The following is a 25,026-nucleotide window of genomic DNA, read 5'->3' on the forward strand; positions in this document are numbered from 1 at the left end:
CAGCAGGGGGAGAAACAGTTCCGTCCCCGATTGCGGATATGGAGGAATGTACACGTCATATGCTACGAGCGGTGTATGAGGGATTTGAGACTTCTGCAAGAGCTTCCGCTATGGCAATCTCCGCCAGACGTCTGGCCTGGCTCAAGCTGGCCATTTAGAGAGGATCTACATGAAAGTTGGCGAATTTACCATGCTCGGGGGATAACCTTTTCGGAGATCGGTTACATGAGACCGTGAGTAAACTAAAGGATCAGGCGCTGGCGGTCCAATCGCTGACAGCTCCACAGCCTTCGAAACGATATTTTTCAGCACGCCGGCAACCTTACAATAGACGACCGTACAGGTCATATCAGACCTTCAGACCACAATCCTTCACCCCTTACCAAGGCAAGCGCATAACAATGCGCCTCAACAACAACAGAGAGAGGAAAACCTCGAACGCAACGGCAACCACAGCAGCAGCAACAGACGGCAGTCCCAAGCAAAACGACTCCGTCTTTTTGACTCCATTGCCACCTCTACCTCTACCTCCTCCCTACCGGAACATCCCCCGGGCAGGGTGACAGCTTGTTGCGATGCGTGGAAATCCATTACGACAGATCAGTGGGTTCTAGACATAATTCAGGACGGATATCACTTACACTTCCTCTCCAAACCCATCGTTCCTCACTTTCCACCGAAAAGGGGAAAACCATTGGTCAAACCCAATTGGCCCAGGAATTGACCAAACTACTTCATCAAAAAGCAATCTTCCCGATTCCTCACGGCGAACAGGGCCAAGGGTTCTACTCCCCATATTTCCTCATCCCAAAGAAATCGGGGGCACACCGACCCATCCTAGACCTACGGGAACTCACACAAGCACCTAGTCCGAGAAAAATTCAAGATGGTGTCCCCTGAAGTCCATCCTCCCCTTACTTCAGCACCGGGATTGGATGTGTTCAATAGACCTCAAGGATGCGTCATACCCATATTCCAATCCACAGATCATGTTGGCAATACCTGTGTTTCCAGTATCGCAACCAACATTACCAATACAGAGTGCTACTTTGGACTGTCGGCAGCACCCAGGGTGTTCACCAAGTGCATGGTAGTAGTGGTGGCTTATCTTCGCTTACAGGGTCCTACAATATTTCCTTACCTGGACGACTGGCTACTAGTAGCAATCGGATCCGGTGCTTCTGGAATCGCACCTCAACATTGCAATAACCTGTCCTGCAACAATTGGGATTGATCATCATTACCCAAAATCCAAGTTACAACAACCCTCACAGATTCTGCAGTTCATTGGGGCACGTCTCGACACGAGTCAAGCCCGAGCATTCCTTCCGGAGGACAGGAGACTGATCATCTGTTCCCTGCTCTTAGCCCTACAGAGCAATGCAAACATCTACGGCTCGAACGGTGCTCCGTTGCCTGGGTCATTTGGCGGCTGCGAACTTCACAGTCCCCAACACGAGACTCCATATGCGACGCCTACAGTGGGGTCTGAAACGTCAGTGGACTCACAACACGCTCAACCTTTACACACAACGGGATGGTGATAACCGCCCAGATGAGACAGGACATCGCATGGTGGCTCAAGGCACCAGTAATGACAAGGGGGCTCCATTCAACCCGCCGCCGCACAATTGCAGTCCTTACGACAGATGCCTCACGGAGGGGCTGGGGAGCTCATCTGGACTGCCTAGAGACACAAGGCCTCTGGTCCGCACGGACGAACAACAGTTGCAAATCAATCTGTTGGAACTCAGAGCAATTCGAAACGCCCTACTCACCTTTCAAACTTACCTCCGGGGCCGGAGGGTCATGATATACACGGACAATCAAGTAGCCATGTTCTATATAAACAAAACAAGGCGGGTCCGGTTCCTGGTTCCCTCTGCAAGGAGACGCTACAGATTTTCGCTCACGCCCACAGGCACCTCCATTCACCTACAGGCCTCTTACCTGCCGGGAATTGCAAACACAAGAGCGGACAGACTGAGTCGCGTATTTCACCCGCACGAGTGGAGGCTCAATCCCGATGTCCTGCAGGAAATTTTCACCAGTTGGGGTTACAACCGACGATAGATCTGTTTGCCACGGAAGCCAACACTCAACTTCCTCAATTTTGTTCCATCCGACCCAGTCAACACAGATGGGCTCAGGACGCCTTCCCTATTCCTTGGAACCTAACTCTTCTGTACGCTTTCCGCCGATTCCATTAATCACGAAAACGTTGCAGAAATGCATCACAGACGGCAGTCAACTCATTCTCATCGCACCAGCCTGGCCGCGTCAACCGTGGTACAGCTACCTCCTACGTCTATCGGTAGACAGCCGATCCGCTTCCCGGACCGTCCGGACCTTCTCCTGCAAGACGACGGCCTTCTCATCCATCCACTTCTCTCATCCCTCCATCTGACTGCGTGGAGATTGAGCGGGCACTATTACAGAACAGGGAGTTTCCCACACGGTACAAGCTATTCTTCTCGAGTCCAGGAAACCATCCACCAGAAGAAGTTACTCCTTCCAAATGGAAGCGCTACTCTACCTGGTGTGGGGTACGCAACATTTCACCAATCGAATGCTCCCCCACTGCCTTACTGGACTATTTACACTCGCTCTATGAATCGGGACTGGCCACCCTCCTCGATCCGGGTCCATCTTAGTGCTATTGCAGCGTATCATAGGCCACTAGATAATCACTCTGTGGCAGAACATCCGCTTCTATCTAGATTCTTCAAGAGTCTCCTACACTTACGACCACCAGTGTCCTAACACCACCGTTTCCGTGGAATCTAACTTACTGCTGGACAGCTCATGCTATTTCCATTCGAACCCAATGGAATCAGCACACATAAAGTACCTCACGTGGAAGACAGTTTTCCTAGTGGCGATAACATCTGCCCGTAGGGTGAGTGAACTGCAAGCGCTAGTGCACTACGAACCGTATCTGCAGTTTCATCATGATAAGGTTGTCCTACAAACTCATCCTTCATTCCTTCCAAAGGTAGTGTCTACCTTCCATCTCAGTCAATCTATTAACTTGCCGATTCTTCTTTCCAAAACCTCATTCGAATGAGAGGAACGATTACTACATACCCTAGATTGCAAAAGGGCATTAGCATACTATAAAAGAAGGACACACTCCCTCAATAGATCTTCGCAACTGTTCCTCTCATTTAACCCAAACGCTCCTGGCCTACCAGTAGCGAAACGCACCATCTCTAGCTGGATTGCGCAATGCATCAGATACTGCTATGCAGCAAGGGAGATGCCACTTTCTTCAACGCCAAACGCCCATCAAGTGAGAGCAATGGCCACATCGTTGGCTCATCTACAGAACGTTCAACCAGCGGATATCTGTAAAGCAGCCACGTGGTCCTCGCTGCATACCTTCACATCCCACTATTGCATAGATAAGCTGTCTGCGGGAGATGCCATACTAGGGCACTCGATTCTACACACCATGTCTAAGTAATAGCCACGACTGACACGCTATTACACAGCTTACAAAAACATTTGACAATGTATACGGGAGCTTTGGACTCCCATACAGCATGGCTAATTCAGCCCTGCTATCGACGGGAAAAAGCAAGTTTGCTTACCGTAAACGGTGTTTCCGTAGATAGCAGGATGAATTAGCCATGCTGACCCACCCACCTCCCTGTCAGTCGTGGGGTTTTTTCCCGCTCCGCTCCAGCTTAAATACAGACTGAGGAGAACCGTTACTGCTGCGCGGGAACCCACGCGCAGCCGCAGGCGATCAGAGATCTGATTCTGCTAAAAGCTCCGCCTCCTGGGCCCTGATTGACAGTTCCCATACAGCATGGCTAATTCATCCTGCTATCTACGGAAAACACCGTTTACGGTAAGCAAACTTGCTTTTCTCTTCTTTCCCAGGTTTATTCAGTTTTCCCTGCTCCTTCCTTTGTGGGAAGTTTTGGATTTTTCTCTCTCTGCCCTGGGAAATGTGCAGCTCTGATCTCTTTGTACTTTGCACAGCGCGGGAGGAAATGCATTGCTGTTTTCTCCTTCTCCAGTGTTTGTGTTGCTCACAGACGGGCCGAAGCAATATCGTTGCGTTAAAAAAAAAAAAAAAAACCCCTGCGTCTAAACTGGGCGCACGTTTCTTGAACTCGCGCGCATCCAGATCTCCTCGACACACGGCGCAATAGGCTAAATGAGCTGCCGCGCTAAAAGGGACTCGCAGTGGATAATTTGTGCGTCCCTAAGCGCTCTGCGTTGGGCGCCCGGGAGACCTGACTGTGCATCCAGAACAGCCTGGCCAGAGCTCCCTCCCTATCCCCCCGGCAGGGCGGTTCCTAATTGGCTCTTTCCACTGTCACTTGTCAGTGAATGGACCCAATCCTCTTTCATTGGCAGTAAGTGGAGGAGTGAATAAATTAATATTAAGTGCCTGACACTTTAATTTATTCACAGGCCAGGGGTTCCAATTGGGCCAGACCCTTGGGGGATCCAGAGAAAGCAGCATCCCCTATGAGAAGGAACCGCAAAAAACAGGATTATTAAAATTTTTTTGTTGAGCCCTTGAGCGCGGCATGATTCTGCTTCCTGTGGTTCCTTCTACTTAATGTCGCCATGATACTAATAGGTGGAATCACAGAACGCTGGATTTGGGGGTAGGGGGGGGTGGTGATTGGTGAGCCCTTGAGTGAGGGATACCTTTACGCCAGCTCCCGGGCAGGCGTTAAATTTGCCACGTTAAAAGGGGGGGTGGCTTGTACGACAATTTTTGGCATGGCGGGGCGGTAGCTAATAGCCTCATCTACATGGAATTTGTATGTGATGAGCGCTGTTGGCTATGCGCTGGGTTGGATGCATGTGTTAGCTGCACTAATCCTCGTATTGAATTGGGGGTTATTTTAGGATGTGCAGTAGAGTGGTGATCTGTGCGCTAGCCTGAGCGCGCTATAGTGCATTGGCCAGGGTTTACAGTTAGTTTGTCGCTGCATACTTCTGTTTCTATTCTGTGGTCACTTATCCTGTATTTGGTGAGGGTCTGTCTGTGTATTTACATGTGTGACCGAGGTGAGGGATTCTGCTAACGTAGTTTATTATTCCTGGGGGAATTCTGTGCACAAAAACTTTATATTGGTCAAAATAACATTATTTACATGACAGTCTTTAAGTAATTACATTTTAAATTAATACAGAAAAAAGTTATTTCCTAGCGTGTAGCAGATGGATTCAGGACCAATGGGTATAGTGTACTCCTGATAGCAGTTGGAGACGGATCAGATTTCAATCTGACGTCAGCCCCTAGTACATATACCCCTGCAGGAAGTGCAGCTCTTCAGTATTTTCCGTCTCCATAGCAGTTAAGGACTATACACATGCTTGCACAGCATTAGAAAATCCAAACCAAAAAAAATTTAAGAAGAAAGAATCTTAACTCTAGAAATGAACCCCGCTCTCCTGCGGTGTACCTAAGGGTCCCTCCCCCAGTCGAGAATTCCTGAGGTGATTTCTGAGATCCCTCAGAGGTAAGCCTCGGTCCGATAGCCGGTCTCTGGCGTGGACATAGCCACCAGGAATGGGAGTGGCTGAGAGGCAGCAGGTGCGATATCAAGCGGGGGCGGTGAAGGTAATTCTCCCTCTCCCCCGCAGCCGGAAGAACCGCCCGGCAACCAGACCGGGAAACACCGAGACAAGATAAGGTAGAAACTTTGTCTCCCGTTTCCGAGGCTCTGACAACAGGACAGATCGCCATATGGCATCTGTCCCATCGGGTTGATTAGCTCCGTCTGGGCTAGACCCCGATCCAGCTCGAGGGTCTTTCCACGTGGAGACCTCCGGGAAGGGGGGGGTTGTCGCCATCTTGCTCACGTGGTCGCCGGCACCATTTCCCCTTGATCACCGTTCTATCCGCCTCACTGAGCCGTGCGCATAGCTGCGAGCCGGGCACATAACTTACTTGTGCGCGCAGAGGGCCGTGCGCACAGACCGGGTTTTCAGCACCCGAAGTGCACAAACCATGGTACCACTGACCAAGAAAGCCAGGCACAAGCCCTCTACCCAGCCTGCCACAAAAGAGCTGTGCAGCATGAAGAGGCTACGACCCTGTGTCTAGAGTGCGAGGCGAATCTGGGTGAAACCAGGGCAAGGCCGTCCCCAACCAGTACTGGAGTCCAGATCCACCAATAGTACCGCGGACTTCTCTATCCCCAGCTCGGCCCCTCCTCAGATGGGGCCCTCGGAACTCGGCTGGGTTCAGTTTAGACCCAGGAACCTTTTCCTGGGTAGAATTCTTTAAGGGTCTACAAACCTTTGTCCACATGCAGCCGGCGCCACCGATGCCACAGCTTCCACCGGAGGACCCTAACCTCCCAGGGCCCTCTCTAACTTCCAGAGACGTGCCTCCTCCGGCCAAAAGCCTCTCCATAGGGGACACGGATGCCTCGGAGGAAGATCAAGACTCTCTGGAGGAAGGGGAAATCCCTCCAGGAACGGAACCTTACCGAACCATGATGTGCTTCTTCTCCAAAGATGAGCTACCAGACCTCGTGTCTTTCAGCCTGAAGGAGTTGGCCATCCCAGGCACAACCAGAGATGAACCCTCTTCTAGTAGGGCTCCGTCAGGCCTCACGCCATTTCCCATTGCTGCAAGCCGTACAGCAACTGATCGACCTGGAATGGGATGCTCCGGAGACAGTTTTTCAAAGGAGGGTGGGCTCTAGAAGCCCCATACCCACTGGATCCCTCAACCAAAGAACTCCTGGTGTTTCCCAAAGTGGACGCCATGGTCTGCGCGGTCACAAAGCGCACTATCATTCCAGTCGAGGGAGGAGCGGCACTCAAGGATTCCCAGGACAGACATCAGGAATCCATCCTCAGTCATTCGACATATCAGCTATGTCACTGCAGATTGCTGCCTGCTGTGCCATGGCGACGCGTGCCTGCTTGTCACTGACCAGGAGCGCCAACACGCCCATCGAAGCACTAGAACCTGCAATATCTTTCCTCACGGATGTGGCCTCCAACCTGGTGCACACCTCAGCCAGGGGCATCTCATCCATTGTGGCAGCCAGAAGACAACTCTGGCTCTGAAGTTGGTCAGCCGACGCAACCTCCAAGACGAAACTCATGAGAATGCCCTTTAAAGGAGCCCTCCTGTTCAGAAGTGAACTGGAGAAGTTACCTTGATTACCGGAGGACAAGAACAAAAGAAGCCAACGTCCCTCTCCCCGAACATCCAAGGGCAGAGGATCGCAGTGTTTTAGACCTACAAAAATATATATCAAGCATCTTGCCCCGCAGGCAGGGGCCAGTCCGTTCGAACAAACCAACCAGAGGGGAGCCGGCGCAGGCACAGGCCCCAGCCACACCCCTCAATGAGAATCAGTTGACCCATCCACAGGAAAAAGCCATAGGGGACAGGCTTGCCTATTCTACCAAGATAGGTCGAGATAACGTCAGACAAGTGGGTCCTAACCATCTTTCGAGAGGGGTACAATCTGGACTTCTACAGCAACCCCTCCGGACAAATTTGTGAAATCCCCCTGCCATGCCCACTCCAAGAGGACGGCAGTGGAAAACCACACTGACCAAATTGCTCACCTAAAGGCCATAATGCTGGTGCCCACGTAACAACAAAATTCTGGGCACTATTCCATCTATTTTATCGTCCCCAAGAAAGAGGGAAAGTTCCAGCCCATGCTGGACCTCAAGTCTTGTCAACCACTACCTGAGGTACCACACTTCCGCATGGAAATCCTACGCTCTGTCATAAGGGCAGTACACAGCCGGGAGAATTTCTGATCTCCCTGGACCCTGTCAGAAGCCTACCTACACATCCTGGTCCATCTCGACATCAGCACTTCCTACGCTTCACGATTCTGGACCACCACTACCAGTTCCGGGCGCTACCCTTCGGGCTAGCCACAGCCCCTGGGGACGTTCACCAAAATCATGGTTTTAGTTGCGGCGTCCTGAGGAAAGAAGGAATCCTCGTACATCCATATCTGGACGATTGGCTGATCAGGTCAAATCGCCAGAGGAAAGTCATCAGGCGACAACTAGAGTCCACGAATCTACTGGAGAACCTCGGTGGGTTTGCACACAACCAAGAGCTGTCTGCAGCCCTCCCAATTTCTAGAATATCCGGAAGTCCGGTTCGACACCAAATCAAAGACAAGGTCATTCTTCCCTCTACAAGGAGAAGAAAACTGATGAGCCAATTGCGAAATCTGCTAAGACGTTTTCGCCACCAAAATATGGGATTATCTCCAAGTCCTCGGCCTCATGACATCAACCATGGAAGTGGTCCCATGGGCAAGAGCTCACATGTCGACCGCTACACAAAAGCGCTCCCTACTGTGACAACGATGGAGCCTGATGTCCCAGGATTACTTCCGTCGCCTCCAGCTCCCGTAGGAAGTGCAGGACCCAGCTTCAATGGTGGCTACAAGAAGACCATCTGAGCAAGGGAGTAAGACTATCCCCACCGACCTGGATCTTGCTCACCATGGATGCGAGCCTACGAGGGTGGGGGAGCCCACTGCCAGGAACTGACGGCACAGGGGCAATGGGACAAGGAGGAGTTGGGATGGAACATCAACCGACTAGAAGCCCGGGCAGTCAGGCTAGCCTGCCTATGATTCAGTCACAGGCTCCAGGGCGAATCTGTCAGTCATGTCAGGCAACGCCACAACAGTTGCCTACATCAACCACCAAGGAGGAACCAGAAGCCAACAAGTGTCCCTGGAAATAGACCCCCTAATGGTATGGACGGAACAAACCTACAAAGGATCTCAGCCGCCTTCATCGTGGGAAAAGACAACGTCACTGCAGATTACCTCAGCAGAGAGAGTCTAGACCCAGGGGAATGGATGCTGTCGATCACAGCCTTCCAGTAGATAAACCACTGGGGAACACCAGCCATGGACCTTCTGGCAACCCGTTCCAACGCTCAAGTTTCCAAGTTCTTCAGCCGCAGGCGAGAACCTCAAGCTCAGGGGATCAACGCCCTCGTTCAGGCCTGGCCACAGGAGGACCTGCTGTATGCCTTTTTCCCATGGCCACTTCTGGGTGGGATCATCCGCAAGATAGAACACCACAGGGGGCTAGTACTTTTATAAACCGTGGAGATAGAACTTGTTTCTGTGCAACGGTATATAAAAATTGTATATGTAAATAAATAGTGACCCTGGACTGGCCAAGAAAGGCCATGGAACGCAGACATGCGAAGACTGCTGGCAGGGAACCCCCTGTGTCTACCCCCACACAGGGACCTGCTCCAGCAGAGACAGATCCTCCATGAAGACCCAACTCTATTTTCTCTTATGGTCTGGCCATTGAGAGGACGCGCCTGAAGAAGAGCGGATACTCTGGGGCGGTGATTGACACCTTGCTCCGAGGACTCATGTTTTCCACATCTCTAACTTACATTCGAATATGGAGAATATTCGAAGCTTGGTTTGAAGACCGCGACATCCTCACACAGACAGTCAAAATTCCCACGATCCTGGAATTTCTGCAGAATTGTTTACAGAAGGGGTTGTCTCTCAACTCTAAAGGTTCAGGTGGCCGCGCTGGCCTGCTTCAGAGCCAAGGTGGACTGCATCAGCCTAGCTTCCCATCTGGACGTCTCCCGCTTCCTGAGAGGGGTCAAGCAGATCCGACCACCCCTAAAATGGCCAGTACCCCTATGGAACCTCAATCTAGTACTCGACTTCCTAGCGGGAGCCTCCTTCAGACCTACCTGCAGTCTGTCCCTACGACTCCTAACCTTGAAGACTGAATTCCTAGTGGCAATATGCTCAGCCCTTTGCATCTCCGAGCTTCAGGCATATCCTATCGGGAACCGTTCCTCGGGTTCACACCAGGATCCATACAGCTACGCATTGTCCCCTTCCTTCCTTCCTTCCAAAGGTGGTTTCTCATTTCCATCTAAACCAAACCATCTCGCTGCCATCTCCAGACGAGCATAGGGACTCTGAAAATTCACTCCTTCTTCGCCATCTTAACGTCTGCAGACTCCTAGTCTGATACCTGTAAAGATCAGAATCCGTACGAAAGACGGACCACCTATTCGTCCTTCACAGCGGGAAGAAACAAGGGGAAGCGGCCTTGCAGGCAACCCTAGCCTGCTGGATCAAAAAAGTAATCAAGGCGGTCTATGTAGAGGCAGACAAGCCTCCACCTCTATAAGTCAAGGCCCATTACACAAGAGCCCAGGCAATATCCTGGGCAGAAACCAAGATGCTGTCACCCGCCGAGATCTGTCGGGCTGCAACATGGTCCTCCATTCACACCTTCTTGAGGTTCTACCGCCTGGATGTCCAGGGCCGGGAGGACACAGCATTCGCAAGGGCAGCCTCCCAACCGGTTCGGGAGTAACTTTTGTACATCCCATTGGTCCTGAGTCCATCTACTACACGCTAGGAAATGGAGAAATTACTTACCTGATAATTTTGTTTTCCTTAGTGTAGACAGATGGACTCAGCATCCCGCCCACGGCTGCCCCAAAATCCAAAAACCTCGGATGATATTCCCCGAGAACAAGATAAACACGGGTAAGCCAGACTTTACCTCTAGTTAAGACACCCATTATTGCCATGGTGTCGGCGTTTCTTGGTTGAGTGCACTGGCGGTCTCCAGCTAGAATCCACGTCAACCAGTTCGAGTTAATCAAGTTAACCAAGTTATCCAAACACACACACATCCACAATTGCTTTTCGAGGAGAATACTGAAGAGCAGAGCTTCCTGCACAGGTATATGTACTAGTGCTGATGTCAGATTGAAAGCTGACTCCGTCTCCAACTGCTATCAGGAGCACACTATACCCATTGGTCCTGAGTCCATCTGTCTACACTAAGGAAAACGAAATTATCAGGTAAGTAATTTCTCCATTACTTAAAGATGCAGAATTTTAAATATTTTGAGCAGAATTTCACTCTCCCTAATGCCCTGGCCACTTTGCCCTCTCAGGCCCCAACTCCTCCACCTGCCAGTATCTCTCCCCTCCACCTCTAGGTTCAATCTATTCCACTCTATCGCCATTCCCAGAGTTTGACCCCGTTCTCAGTACTGCCCCTCGCACAGGCTCCCCCTGTCCCTTCCTCTCTCACACACATGCTCCCTCTCTCTAGTACACATGCACACACACATCCCCTCGTACAGGCTCCCTCACTCTCTCTCGCGCACACACACATCCCCTCGTACAGGCTCCCTCACTCTCTCTCGCGCACACACACACACACACATCCCCTCATACAGGCTCCCTCACTCTCTCTCGCACACACACACACATCCCCTCATACAGGCTCCCTCACTCTCTCTCGCACACACACACACACACACATCCCCTCGTACAGGCTCCCTCACTCTCTCTCGCGCACACACACACACACACACATCCCCTCATACAGGCTCCCTCACTCTCTCTCGCACACACACACACATCCCCTCATACAGGCTCCCTCTCTTGCATGCGCACACGCACAAGCTCCCTTTCTCTCTTGCACATACATCCTCACACAGGTTACCTATTTCTCTCTCACGCAGCCCTTTACACAGGCTCTGTCTCACACATACACAATCCCTTCACACAGGCTAGCACCCTCACATACACACAATCCCTTTTCATACACATGAGCACCCAGTCTCTCACACACATACACACTCCTTCACAATCTCCTCATATAGGTCCCTCTCTCTGAAACCCACATTCAAGCATCTCCCCTCTTACCTCCCATGCTCTCTCACACCCTCCTGCTCTGTCACCCTCCCTTCATATAGTCTCCCTCTCTGAAACCCACACTCAAGCATCCCACCCCCACCCCTCTTACCTCCCATGCTCTCTCACACACACCCCTCATATAGGCTCCCTCTCTCTGAAACCCACACTCAAGCATCCCCCCACCCACCTCCCATGCTCTCTCTCACCCTCCCATGCTCTCTCTCACCCTCCCATGCTCTCTCTCACACACATTCTCTCTCACCAGCATGCCGCAAACGGAGCGTGTCCCGTGTGTGCCGCGAGACGCGCTCCGTTTGCAGTGAAGATGAAGGCCCAGGCGCGCCGTTCGCAGCACACAGGGGCCTTCCTTTTTCACCGCGAACGGCGCGCCGGGCCTTCATCTTCGCCGTGAACAGAGCATGCCCCCGGCACATGTGGGATGCGCTCCGGGCTCTCCTCTGCTATTTCCTGCGCAGAGGGGGAATTCTGCGCTCCACAGTAGTGCAGAATTCCCCCAGGACTAACATTGTGTGTAAGGATCTGTAGCAGTCCAGCTTATTCTGTTTTCCAATAGGAGATAGATTTGTTTATTTAAAAACATTTCTAATTCACGTATAACAAAAAGCTCATTATATAGCTGCTCCAATGCATGTTCTCATTTCATAGATTAGATTGTTGCTGTGTGAGTTTTGGGTGTTAGTGCTGTTTAGGTGTGATGGGTTTGATACAAAGGTGCTGAGAGTGTTTTCTGCAGGGTTTTGTGTTACTTCCCAGAGTGCCCAGTACAGGAGGAAGTTAACTCTCCAGATTCTCTCTTTCTCTCATCCTCAGCCCGACCTGTCTCTGACGCAGACTACATCGAATAGAAAGGGAAAGTCTAAATCTCGCCCGTCTCCCATGGATGTTCCTGTCGGACCGATGGATGGTTTTATGGATTCTGAGACTTCAGAGGACCCCAGGAACGAGATTCTGCCTTCTCCAGAGCCAGATCCCTCCTTGGTGCAGCCTCTGGCAGAGCCCCCGGGATCAGAGGAGGGGGCAGGGCTGGCTCTGGATCCCCTGCAGCCCAGGACCTTGGGCTCTCTGTGGATGGTTCTGGTGCGGCTGGAAGCGACAATAGGCAGCAAGTTGGAAAGGATTCAAGGGGAAATCTCCTCGCAGGAGAAGACCATCTCTGCTCATGGTAGACGGCTGCAGGCGCTGGAGAACAAGGTAGGACATTAACTTGCAGAATCTTCTGCATCAGTTCAGGGTAGTGCTTTGCTTAAAAGGAAAATTAAGAAGCTAGAAAATGTTGCCACATAAAATATTTTAGAGTTATCAGCTTTCTCACGAGTGATAATATTTTGCCAGGGGAGGCTTTGCAAATATCTAAGGAATCTCTTCCTCCAATTACCAAATTTCTTTTCTAATGAAAATTTAAATTTAAGAAGATCTTCAGACTCTTGGTGAGCCAGAAGAAGCAAGGAGGGTCACGTGATGATGTGAGCCAAAGAGGACGCTTTCATCCTTTCTCTGCTTCCCCAGAATCGATTGCTATCTTATTTTTCTCCGCTCCTCTCGCGTCCACGTCGATTGTGCCGTTTATGCAGCAGTCTCCATCAGGCTTGCCAATTTAAAAAGTGGCAGGAAGGAAAAAGAGAGAACCCGCGGGACAGAATCTAAAATGGCGGCTCCCTCAGACTCGGCAGGTGGAAAAGCTGCCAACGAGACGCGATAAGAGGAGATTAAAGCAGTCGTTCTGGCGGCCCTGGATGATAGGCTGCCGGGAATCTCAGCGCCACTCACGGAGGTACGCTCTGCACTGGCTGATCTCGATCCTGCGCCTCGCACGGGTCGAGTCTCGATTCTGGAAGATGACTCTCTCTCGCGGTTCCTGCTGAGATGGCGACCCTGGGAAAAAAAACAGTGGCAGACCAGGCCGCCAAACTTGGATGCCTTGGAAAATAGGTCTAACCTACGATTCCTCGGCCTTCCCGAGACTATTGCAGACAAGAATCTCGGGACCTTTCTGGAAACCCGGCTTCCAGAGATCTTTAAACATTCCGGAGTTGAGCTCAGCCTTTCGGATCGAAAGGGCCCACTGTCTGGGACCGCGTGAGGAGCAATTCTCCATCCGAGGATTGTAATCGCGAAAATTTTAAAGTTTGCCCATAAGCAAATTATACTTCAAGCTTACCGAACATGCCCGGATATCTCCTCCAGTTCTCAGCGGGTGAGGATCTTCCAGGATTACTCCGCCCGGGTGTCAGCTCTGCGTCGCGGGTTCTCGTTGATCTGTTCCACTTTGTTCAAGAAGCAGATAACGTTCTCCCTTCACTTTCCAGCCAGATTAAAGGTTTGGCCTGCCGATCGGGTCCGCTTCTTTGACTCTGTGGAAGAAACTCAGAAAAACGTTTGGACTCAATGCTCCGCTGACGTGTCTGGGGGCTGGAATCTTTTTTTTTTTTTTTTCCGCCCTTGGTGTTGCTGGGGTTTCATATTGGCAGTGGAGGCCGTTGTTCGGCATTCTCTGAGACTGTTTGTTTTTTTCCTGAGGATTAGATCAAGTCCGCATGGCTGCTGTGGGTTCCAACTCCGATGGTCTTTAAAGGCATTGTGGATCCTTCTGTTGCTCAATTTGCCTTCTGTGGAGATGCTTCCCATCTTTGCTTCACCTGCAGCGTGTTCCCGAATGATACCTGGTCCACCTAGAACAGTGGAGTCTTTGCTTCATCAAGGCAGCAACATGTTTAAATATTTTTGGACTGGTTGAGACCTGGGTGCCATTATTATGCTCCATTTTATTTTATTTTGTTGTTTTTTTTATTCCTCTGTACATTATTTTATTACTCCTTACACTCTGGTTTGGGTTGCACGAGGATTATCAACCCTTTTTCTCTCATTTTTGTTAGCATATTTCTCTGCATTTTTTTTTTTTTTTTTATCTATTTCTATTTTGTGCGGTAGTTATTTATATTACTGTTCATGGGACGCAATGATTACCTTGATTTTGGCTCCCGTGTTCTCGGGTTTTGCTTTATTTATTTATTTATTTAGGTTTTTTTATATACCGGCATTCGTGAAAAAAATCACATCATGCCGGTTTACATTCGAACAAGGTGTGCCAAAAACTTTACCTATTATGGGGGCGTGCCATCCGATCACATCTAGGACATGAGCTCTATCCCCTGTTGATTTTGGGGATTGTTGATTTTCCTAAAGTTATGGGAGGGGGAGGGAGGAAGGTACTTTTAGGTCTCAGTTCTGGGATTTTCCACTGGTCCTTTCCTGGGAAGGGGAGAGTACTTTGGAACGGGCACTGACAGATAGTTTGGGGGCTCTCTGTTGTGTTTATTAATGATGGGTTGCTAGCAGAATGGATAGGACCTCTGGGGAACTCTTTTCCTCGCTAGGAAGTCATCTACTGGACTTGCTGGGGGGCCTGGCAGAGAAGTATAGCGCACCTTCTAATCTTTTACTCACGACGCACAGCGCTGACTTGTATGTCCGGCAATTCCTAGAATGTCGACGGTTTGGGTTCCCCTGTAAATAGAGTGAGGTTTTGTTTCATCTAAAGAGATGAGATGCCACCATTGCTTGGTTGCAAGGAACACATCTCGCAGCGGTAGAAAGCAAAAAGCTAAACAAGGGATGGGTGAGTGCTCGCTATTTTACGGCTGCTAAGGGCAAGAAAGCAGGGGCTGCCATACTTATTAATAAAACAGCTAACTTTCAGGTGCATAAAACCTTTCATGATCTGGCTGGCAGATTCTTGCTACTTACAGGGTCCCTAGATGGAAAAGAGGTATCTCTATGCAATGTATCTGCTCCTAATAATTATTCTCACGATTTCTTTATCTATGTTCTCACCCAGTTAGCACACATGCTCAGGGGTTTTTTTTTGATAGTGGCCGGGGATTTTAACTTGGTTCATGATCCATAGTGGGATAAGTGTCCCCCAGGAGTGGCCTTTCTATGTGCCGAACGGGGTCTTTTGGATATTTGGCAAGTTCCTCATCCCAAAGAGAGAGGGATTGCACCCAGAAAAGCCACTTGTGGAAGAAGCAAGCGCTCAGAGACGGTCCTAGGACAGACGTTAGTGCCTGTTATGAATACTACCTCTGAAACCTCTCCTTATTTGTTGATTTGTGGCTATGAATGTTTCTTTTGTACAAGGAACGACGGTATATAAAATTTCCAGAGCTCATGCTTCCCTATCGCGGATTGATTATATTCTGGTTGCTCGAGAGGGGCTTTTCTTGTATCTCTCCCCCAAGCCATTTCCGACAGTGCTGTGATATGGGTTGACCTTCAGTTCTCTGCTTTAGATCCCGGGGAACGCTTTTGGAAATTCCCGAGCTTTTTACACACCGACGTGGAATTTCAGTCATTTCTTCAGAAACATTGAGAGGATTTTACTGTTCATACCCATCAGTATTTGGTAACCCCCCAACCATGGAAATAACTAGAAATGGGAGCCGAGTTACTGCCCAGAACACCAAACTTTTCCTGCCCTGCTATTGATTTGATTGATTGTATTTTGTTAGTCTGCTAATTTTGAAAAACATCTCATGGCGATGCACACACAGACATTGAAATGTCTAATTGTATGTTTGGGATTTGGCACTACTGCTACTGTTTATCATGTTTAAAGCACTGCTAAACTTACACAGTGCTGTACAGACACACATAGGAGACGGTCCCTGCTCCAGGGAGCTTACAGTCTTGTCAAGGCAAATACGCACAACAAACAAGAATCTGGAAGAAGTGTCTTAGAGAGAAGTCCTTTTCTGGATTTCAAACTGGTTAAAAGACAGGAAACAGAAAATAAGATTTAATGGTCTGTTTTCACCATGGAGTGCCTCAGAGATCTGTATTGGGACCCGTGCTTTTCAATATATATATAAATGATCTGGAAAGGAATACGACAAGTGAGGTTATCAAATTTGCAGGTTTATTATTATTTATTTATTTAGTGTTTTTATATACCGATAATCGTTTGGAACATCTAATCGGTTTACAGTGAACAGCAATTCAGCAACAGGCTTTACATATAACTTGGTGAACAATAATTCAGATACAGGCGAAATAAATAATACTAGGTAGTTAATGTAACTAATGGGTGCGATCGGAATAATTACTATGTAGAATTTTGTTTAGAAAAGTCAATATATGACAAAACTACATACATGTACATATAACATGGTAGTCAAAGTAATTAATAGCTATGCATGGCATATTTACTCAGTGGTGTAGATTATCAAAATAAATAAATACATACCATAGCTGAAAAAGTGACATGTAATTGGCGAGATATTGGTAACTAAGGAAAGGCGATGAGGGGAGAGGGTGACTAAAAATAGGGGGGGGAGGGAAGTAATGAAGGATGGCTCAGGTGGAGGCCTGCTTGAAGAGCCATGTTTTGAGGTTCTGTTTAAATTTCTTGTAACATGGTTCCTGTCGCAGAGTGTGAGGCATGTTGTTCCATAGGGAAGGGCCAGCAGTGGAGAGTGCACGATTAGAGGTGGACTTCAGTTTCAACAATTTGTGAGAGGGTGTGTATAAGGTAGCCGCGTGTTGTTTTCTAGTGGGTCTGCCAGTCTCGTAGAAGTAGAGGTGTTCCTTGAACCATTGCATGTCATTGTTCTAGAGAGATTTATGAATAATAGTGAGTGTTTTATATTGTATCCAGGATGTTACGGGTAACCAGTGCAAGTGTTTGAGTACAGGGGTGATATGGTAATTTTTGTGTACATTCGTGAGGATTCGGGCAGCAGCATTTTGGAGTATCTGTAAGGGTTGGATCGTGCTTTTTGGGAGACCTAGGAGAACGGCATTGCAGTAATCAATTTTAGACAGAATGATGGCTTGTAGTATGGTGCAAAAATCATTAAGGTGTAATAGGGGTTTGACTTTTTTTAATGTATGGAGCTTGAAGAAGCCATCTTTTAGGGTTGTGTTGATGAATTTTTTTAGATTAAAATGATTGTTTAAGATGACGCCGAGACTGCGAACATGAGAGGCGAAGGTGTTGGGAGGTGTAGGGGCATTGATTGAGGGTGGACTGAAGGTGATAGTGTTTGGCGAGATGGCTAGTAGCTCGGTTTTTGCAGTGTTAAGGGCAAGGAAGTTGTCGGTGAGCAGAGAGTTGATAGCAGGGAGGGCTGATTCCCAGGTCTTGATTGCATTAGGTAGTGTGTCAGTGATTGGTATGAGAATCTGAATGTCGTCAGCATATATGAAGTGCGGAAGACCAAGGCCAGACAAGAGACGGCATAGGGGGAGAAGATATATGTTGAATAGGGTGGAAGAGAGAGAGGAGCCTTGTGGGATGCTTTGTGCCAAGTTATATGAATTAGATTTGCTGTTCCCGAATTTTACTCTGTATTGTCGATTTGCTGAGGAAAGATTGAAACCAGCTTAGGGCGGAGCCTGAGATGCCAATTTCATGGAGGCGATTGATTAATATATTGTGATTGACAGTGTCAAAGGCGGAAGATATATCAAGTAGAGCAAGGATGTAGGACTGACCATTGTCTAGGGCTTTTAATATGTGGTCGGCCAGGGAGATGAGGAGGGTTTCAGTACTATGGTGTTTACGGAAACCATATTGGGACGAGAAGAGGATGTGGTTCTCATTAAGGTAGTCTGTAAGTTGGTGATTGATGATTTTTTCTAAGATTTTGGATAGGAATGGGAGGTTGGAAATGGGGCGAAAGTTGGCAGGTTCAGTAGGATCAAGGGAGGGTTTTTTTAGAATGGGTTTTATGATGGCTTGTTTTAGTTGGTTTGGGACAGAACCAAGTGATATAGAACTATTGATGATAAGGGAGATAGGTTTGGCAATTGTATTAGGGATGGTGAGAGGGTTTTTGTGGGCATGATATCAGACGGGTGTACTGCTGGTTTGATTTTCTTCAGGATGGACTCTACTTCTATTTCAGTGGTGTTCATAAAGAACGAAAGGTTAGGAGAGGATTCGGTTGCTTGAGTGTTGGTTGGGGTGGAAGAAGGGTTGTCTACAGTCTGTGTAGAGAGGGTGTTTGTAGATAAGTGTGGTATAGGGAAGCGCAACATAATGTTGAGGATTTTGTCATGGAAGTAGCGGGCGAGGTTTTCACAATTGGCCTGGTCATCAGATTTGGGGGTGGTAGGGGAGGGTGATTTGGTTAAGCTGGATGCAAATTCAAAGAGAGCTCAAGCATTAAATTGGTATTGATGGATTCTTTGGGCGTAGAATTCCCTTTTAGTTTTATCGATAGCATCTCTATAGGAATGGAGGTAGATTCTGAATTTTGCAAGTTGGGAGGAGGTAGGATCTTAGCGCCAGCTTTTTTCCTTTTTACGGAGGGTGAGTTTCATGTTTTTTAGTTCAGCAGTATACCATGGCTTCTTTTTGTGTTTTGCTGGGTTGATTTCTCGAGTCAGTGTAGGGCATAGTTTGTCGGCAACTGTGCCAGTTAGTTTGTACCAAGAGGAGATAGCAGAGTCCGCGTTAGTGAGATCTAGATTGGAGAGTTCCTTAGTGAGGGCTGGTATGAGGTCATCACTTTTGCATGGTCTGCGGAAGTGGATGGTTTTTTGGGTGGAGTGGAGTTACTGGTGTTTCTTATAGAGCAAGTAGTGTCGATGCGGTAGTGGTCGGACCAGGGGATAGGTGTGCATGCGGGGGGGTCAGAGTGGATGAGGGTGTTAGTGAAAATGAGGTCGAGGGTGTGGCCTGCTTTGTGAGTGGGATCGGTAACAGTCTGACAGAAGCCTTCCATCTCGCTTTGCTGTATGCTTGGAATAGACTTTGAGTCACAAAATTGTTCAGAGTAGTTAAATCACAAGTGGATTGAGATAAATTGCAGGATGACCTTGCGAGACTGGAAAATTGTGCATCCAAATGACAGATGAAATTTAATGTGGATAAGTGCAAGATGATGCATATAGAAAAAAAAAAGAATGTTTTAGGCGTTATCACCCAGGAAAAAAATCTGGGCGTAATAATTATTACATTGAAATCGTCGGCTCAGTGTGCTGTAGTGGTCAACAAAGCAAACAGAATGTTAGGAATTATTAGGAAGGGAATGGTGAATAAAACGGAAAATGTCATAATGCCTCTCTATTGCTCAATGGTGAGACCGCACCTGGAATACTGTGTGCAGTTCTGGTCGCCGCATCTCAAAAAAGATATAGTTGCGATGGAGAAGGTACAGAGAAGGGCAACCAAAATGATACAGGAGATGGATTGGCTCCCCTGTGAGATAAGACTAAAAAGGTTAGAGCTGTTCAGCTTGGAGAAGAGATGGCTAAGGGGGGATATGAAAGAGGTCTACAAAATCATGAAAGGACTTGAAAGGGTAAATGTGAATCCGTTATTTACTCTTTCAGATAATACAAGGCCTAAGGGGCACGCTATGAAGTTGGAAAATAGCACATTTAAAACATTTCGGAGAAAATTATTTTTTTACTCAAAGCACAATTAAGCTCTGGAATTCATTGCCAGAGGATGTGGTTAGTGCCGCTAGTGTAGCTGGGTTTATAAAAGGTTTGGATAAGTTCCTGGAAGAGTCCATAAACTGCTATAAATCAAAAGGGAATAGACACTGCTTGTTGCTGGCATTAGTAGCATGGGATCTGTTTAATGTTTGGCTACTTGCCAGGTACTTGTGATTTGGATTGGCCACTGTTGGAGAATAGGGTATTGGGTTTGATAGGCCCTTGGTCCGACTCAGTATGGCATATCTTACTTTCTAAGTACTTAGGATTTAAAAACAGCTTCAAGAAGGTGAGTTCTTAAACTAGATTTCAGTATGGCCAGAGAGAGGGAGCAAGACACAAGAACTCAGTCTGTTCCAGGCATGCAGCAAAGCGAGGTGGAAAGCAGAAAATCGGAAGGTGATGGTGGAGGAGAAAGGCACAGATTAGAGGAACGGCGTTCACAAGGAAGGGAGAGAGAAAGAGAGAAGAAAAGTAGTGAGGAGCTGCAGAGTGAATGCATTTGTAGGGGAGTAAGAGAAGTTTGAACTGTAGGTGGAAGTGGACAGAGCCAATGAGGTGACTTGAGAAGAGGGTGGGCATAGCGATGTTAAAACAAAAAAAAAAGGAGAAGTCATGCAGCTGAATGTTTGAGATTGCAGTGGAGAAAAATGATTCAGCGGAAGGCCAGCAAAGAGCAAGTTGCAGTATCCCAAGCAGGAAATGAGTGGATGTGCTATTTTGGTAGCAGGCGTAGTAAGAAAGGAATAGGGTTTTAGTGTTATAGAGGAAGAACTGACTCACTTTAGCAGTGTTTTGGATGTGCAGAAGGAGGGAGAGGCATCAAAGATGACCCAAAGTTAGGACTGAGCAAACCAGGAGGATGAGAGCACAGCGAGCCCTCCTGATGTGACAGAATCAGATGTTCCTGATATTCTGGATAATGCTCTGTTAGATCTTGGGTTTTATTGTTCACTGATTTATCCAGGCAGAGACGTTTTGATATTCTGTATCTCTGGTATTAGAGATTCCCTGTAATTACTCAGATTAGTCCAGGCTCCTGGGTTTTGCATCCCTGCCAGCAGATGGAGAGAGAGACATATTCACTGACACCGTACTTAACCTAGTGTGCCACCTACAGTACCTCAGTATTTTTCTGTCTCCGGTAGATGGTGCAAAGTCTGCAGTGTGGAGAGATCTGAGGGAAAAAAAATAGATTGATAAAAGAAGAAAATGTCCTTATACTCCCAGGGGATTGTGAGGTCCTGGTAGGGGTCATCCCCCTTGGTTTTGAGGCAGACGAGCAGCTGGTTGGAATTTAGGAAAGATTTTAATTGCTCAGGGAAGAAAAAGATATAGCAATCTTTGGTACCTCTTATCACGCACTTGCCAGGGATATTTGAGTGTAAAGGAATATCCCAATGCAATCACTTGGGCCCTCAAAGACGAAAAAATCACGCCGTCTAAGCTGCGTCACCCTTGCAAAATCAGGAAACATACGTATGGTTTGCCCGAAGAAATGTGAGGAGATATTTTTAAAGTATCGCCACATAATATCATTTAAATCTTGTTCCATTATAAATGAGACAAGCAAAGTGGTCCTCTCAATAACAAGCAGGCATTAGTGCTTAAAGTTTAGGAGGAAAAAAAAAGCAGAGGAGTGTCTGCCGTTTTTGGCTGGTACATTTAGACCATGAGTGGAGTGACTGTGGGCACTAGCTTCGTGCCTCCTCATGTGAGTTAGTTTTCCCAGGGGTGAGGCACAGGTTTCTGAGGCGCGCTTCTCCGGGCCACGTGTTACGATGCGCAGTACTGCTTGTCGAATCTGCGGGGGATCGCACGCTAGGATGAATCTGCACAGCTTGTGCTCCGGGTGTGAAGGGAGGAGAGAGGTCTCTTCAGGAGCCTCTCCTCCTGGGCCCCCGATCGGCTGCGGCATCCCGAGTGCCTAGGTTTTCAGTGGGTGAGGCGATCTTCAGCACAGGCACGGTGGCCATTTTGTATCTGGCAGCAGGGTGATCCCCTCTGACTCTGTTTCCTGCTCTACCTGCATTGTGGAAGGCCAGAGTGGCTCCGAAGAGGAAGATTTCCCTCTGGGGTCAGACTATCTTGATGCTGGGGATTTGCCCCTTGGGGGGGGGGGGGAAGATTCTGAGGAGTCCCAGGTTTTTTTCACGGATTTTGTTCTCTTGTTACATAAGGCTTACTTAGCCAGAAAGGTGGCGGCAGAGCACAAGGCCAGGTCAGGTGGAAAATCCGGTTCCTGGTCCATAGTGGAGGGCCTTCTAAAAAGAAGCATATGGAGGGCGTTCGCAGGACTTTGGGTCTTTTTTCAGCGCCTGGGAATATGCAGGGGGACAAGGATGAATCTGAAGACCCTGGGGCAGGCGCTTTGCCAGATAGTTTAGCGGATGCGGATACCTTGGATGAGGATCTTGAAGAGGTTCCTGTGGCAGAGGGCGATGATCCAAAGATGGCCAGTATGGAACGAGGTGGGGATCTGTAAATTCTTGATTGGGTACTGGTTATCATTGACGTAAGCCTTTTGGGCTGGGGAGCAGTGTTTCAGCGCAGGGCCAGTGGTTGAAGAAAGAGGCTGGTTGGTCTATCAATCGATTAGAGATGAGAGCGGAGAGATAAGCAAAGCATGCCTTTCTGCTGCTGTTGTGAGGTTGTTTGGTGAGAGTTTTTTTGTCAGACAGCACAATGAAGGTGGAATACATCAACCATTGGTGGAACCAAGAGTCAGGCAGTGGCCCAGGAGGCTCAGGATTTGATTCTCTGGTTGGAACAGCACTTGGAGCAAATAGTGGCTTCTCACATTGCTGGGGTGGACTGTGTTCAAACTGACTTTCTCAGTTGAAAGACCTTAGACCCTGGAGAGTGGGAGCTGTCAGAAAGGGCAATACCTCTCATTCGAGACAGATGGGGATTCCCCATCTAGATCTAATGGCGACCAGGCAGAACGCCAAGGCCTCACGTTTCTTTAGCAGGCAAAGAAAGCATGGGGCAGAGGTAGTTGATGCTTTGGTCCTCCTGTGGCCCCGAAGTGTCCTGCTTTATGTTTTTCCCCCGTGGCCACAGGTAGGCAAGGTGATATGACAGATAGTGTCATCTAGGCAATATGATTCTGGTAGCACTGGAGTGGTCACGTCCGTGATTCATGGATCTAATCAACAGGGCCTTAGATGGGTCTCTACAATTTGGTCATCTGCAGTATCTTCGCCATCAGGGTCCAATATTTTTGGACCAGGCGATGGCTGAGAAAGAGAGGTTATCTGAGGCGGTCATTACCACATAGTTGCAGGCTAGATATTCCTCCATGTTTTTGGCGTACGTGTGGGTGTGGAAAGTCTTTGATTTCTGGTTTACTGCCAACAGAGTGCAGGCTCTGGAAGAGACAGTATCACAAATTTTGATTTCTTTTCCACAAGAGGGTTTGGCCAAGGGTTTGGCTTCTAGCTCTTAGGGTACATGTAGCAGCTTTGAGTTATCTAAGGTACCATACAAGGCTATGCTCTGTAAATGCATCCTGACATCCATTTCCTTCGGGGGGCAAAGAATTTACACCCTCCAGTGTGGAGAGCGAGTCCAGCCTAGAATCTTAATCTGGTGCTTAAAGATTTATGTGAGGCTCCATTTGAACCACTTAGAAGGGCAACCTTGAAGGACTTGACTCTTAAGGTGGTTTTCCTGGTGGCCATTTGTTCGGCCAGGAAGATATCCGAGATCTAGGCTTTATTGTGTCTGGATCCCTTTTTGTAAATTTCAGAATCAAGGGTATTGTTGCGTACAGTACCTTCCTTTTTGCCTAAAGTGGTTTTAGTGTTTTATGACAATCCATGGAGCTTCCAACATTTTCAGATTTGAATGCTTCCGTGCCTCATGCAAGGGAGTTTAGGAGGTTGGATGTAAAGCATGCATTGTTAAGGTATCTGAAGGTTATGAATGAATTCTGTAGATCAGACCACATTTTCGTTCTCTGGAATGGGCCAAAGAAGGGGTGTCAAGTGTTGAAAGCTACAATTGAGCGCTGGCTCAGAGGCAGTTGGTTCGACTTTTATTTATTTATCGAGTTTTTTATATATCGTCGTTCGGTTTCGCTATCACAACGGTTTACAAAGTTTCGATGTTTAACAGAGTGTCCAAAAATTCATATGCTTGTTAACATAATTATCTTAGTCGTTCTAAACATAGTTTGGTTGTTAAATTGTACAGGTTAACTTACGTGCTTTGGATTGGTTCTGTATGTTTATAGGGAGGGAAGTTGTAGCATAGAGTCATAGGGTGTTTTGGTAGGCTTTGATGGGCATCCAAGTTTTTAGTTCTTTTTTGAAGGTTTTTAAATTTTGTTGTGTTCTCAGTTCGGTTGGGAGGGAGTTCCATAGTTCGGGGCTTCCTAGGGATATGGCTGTCTTCCAAGTTGAGGTAAGTTTGTGACGAGCAGGTGGATTTCGGTTTGGTGAGTGGAGTTTTATGGATGCACTTACCCAATTTGTTTGATTTTCATATATTATTTTGTATATTATGGATAGTATTTTGTAGTCTATCCTGTATTTTATTGGGAGCCAGTTTAGTGAAATGAGAGTTGGAGTAATGTGATTGTATTTTTTCGTTCCTGTGAGTATTCTGGCGGCTGTGTGTTTGAAGGATTTGGAGAGGTCAGATGGTGGTGAGAGGTAAGTTGAATAGCAGGGTGTTGCAGTAATCCAGGTTGGAGAAGATGAGTAGTTGGAGGACTGTTCTGAAGTCATTGGGGGAAAGGAAAGGTTTTAGGTGTCGTAGGGTTAGGAGTTTGAGATATCCGTCTTTGATATTTGCGGAGATGTGGTTCTTGAATGATAGTTCCTTGTCAATTATGACTCCTAGGTTGCGGGCATGGGTGACAGGG

General features: G+C 48.0%; 1 protein-coding gene across 1 annotated transcript in view; it reads left to right on the forward strand.

Moving 5' to 3' along the window:
* LOC115083156 (zinc finger protein 879-like) overlaps positions 1-25,026 on the forward strand; it is a 124,178-nt gene that overhangs the window by 78,150 nt on the left and 21,002 nt on the right. Inside the window, exon 3 of the mRNA XM_029586964.1 lies at positions 12,522-12,902. Coding sequence (XP_029442824.1) covers positions 12,522-12,902 — 381 coding nt within the window. The remainder of the gene's footprint in view (positions 1-12,521; positions 12,903-25,026) is intronic.

The sequence above is a fragment of the Rhinatrema bivittatum genome, chromosome 2 (genome assembly GCF_901001135.1).
Source record: "Rhinatrema bivittatum chromosome 2, aRhiBiv1.1, whole genome shotgun sequence".
Lineage (NCBI taxonomy): Eukaryota > Metazoa > Chordata > Amphibia > Gymnophiona > Rhinatrematidae > Rhinatrema > Rhinatrema bivittatum.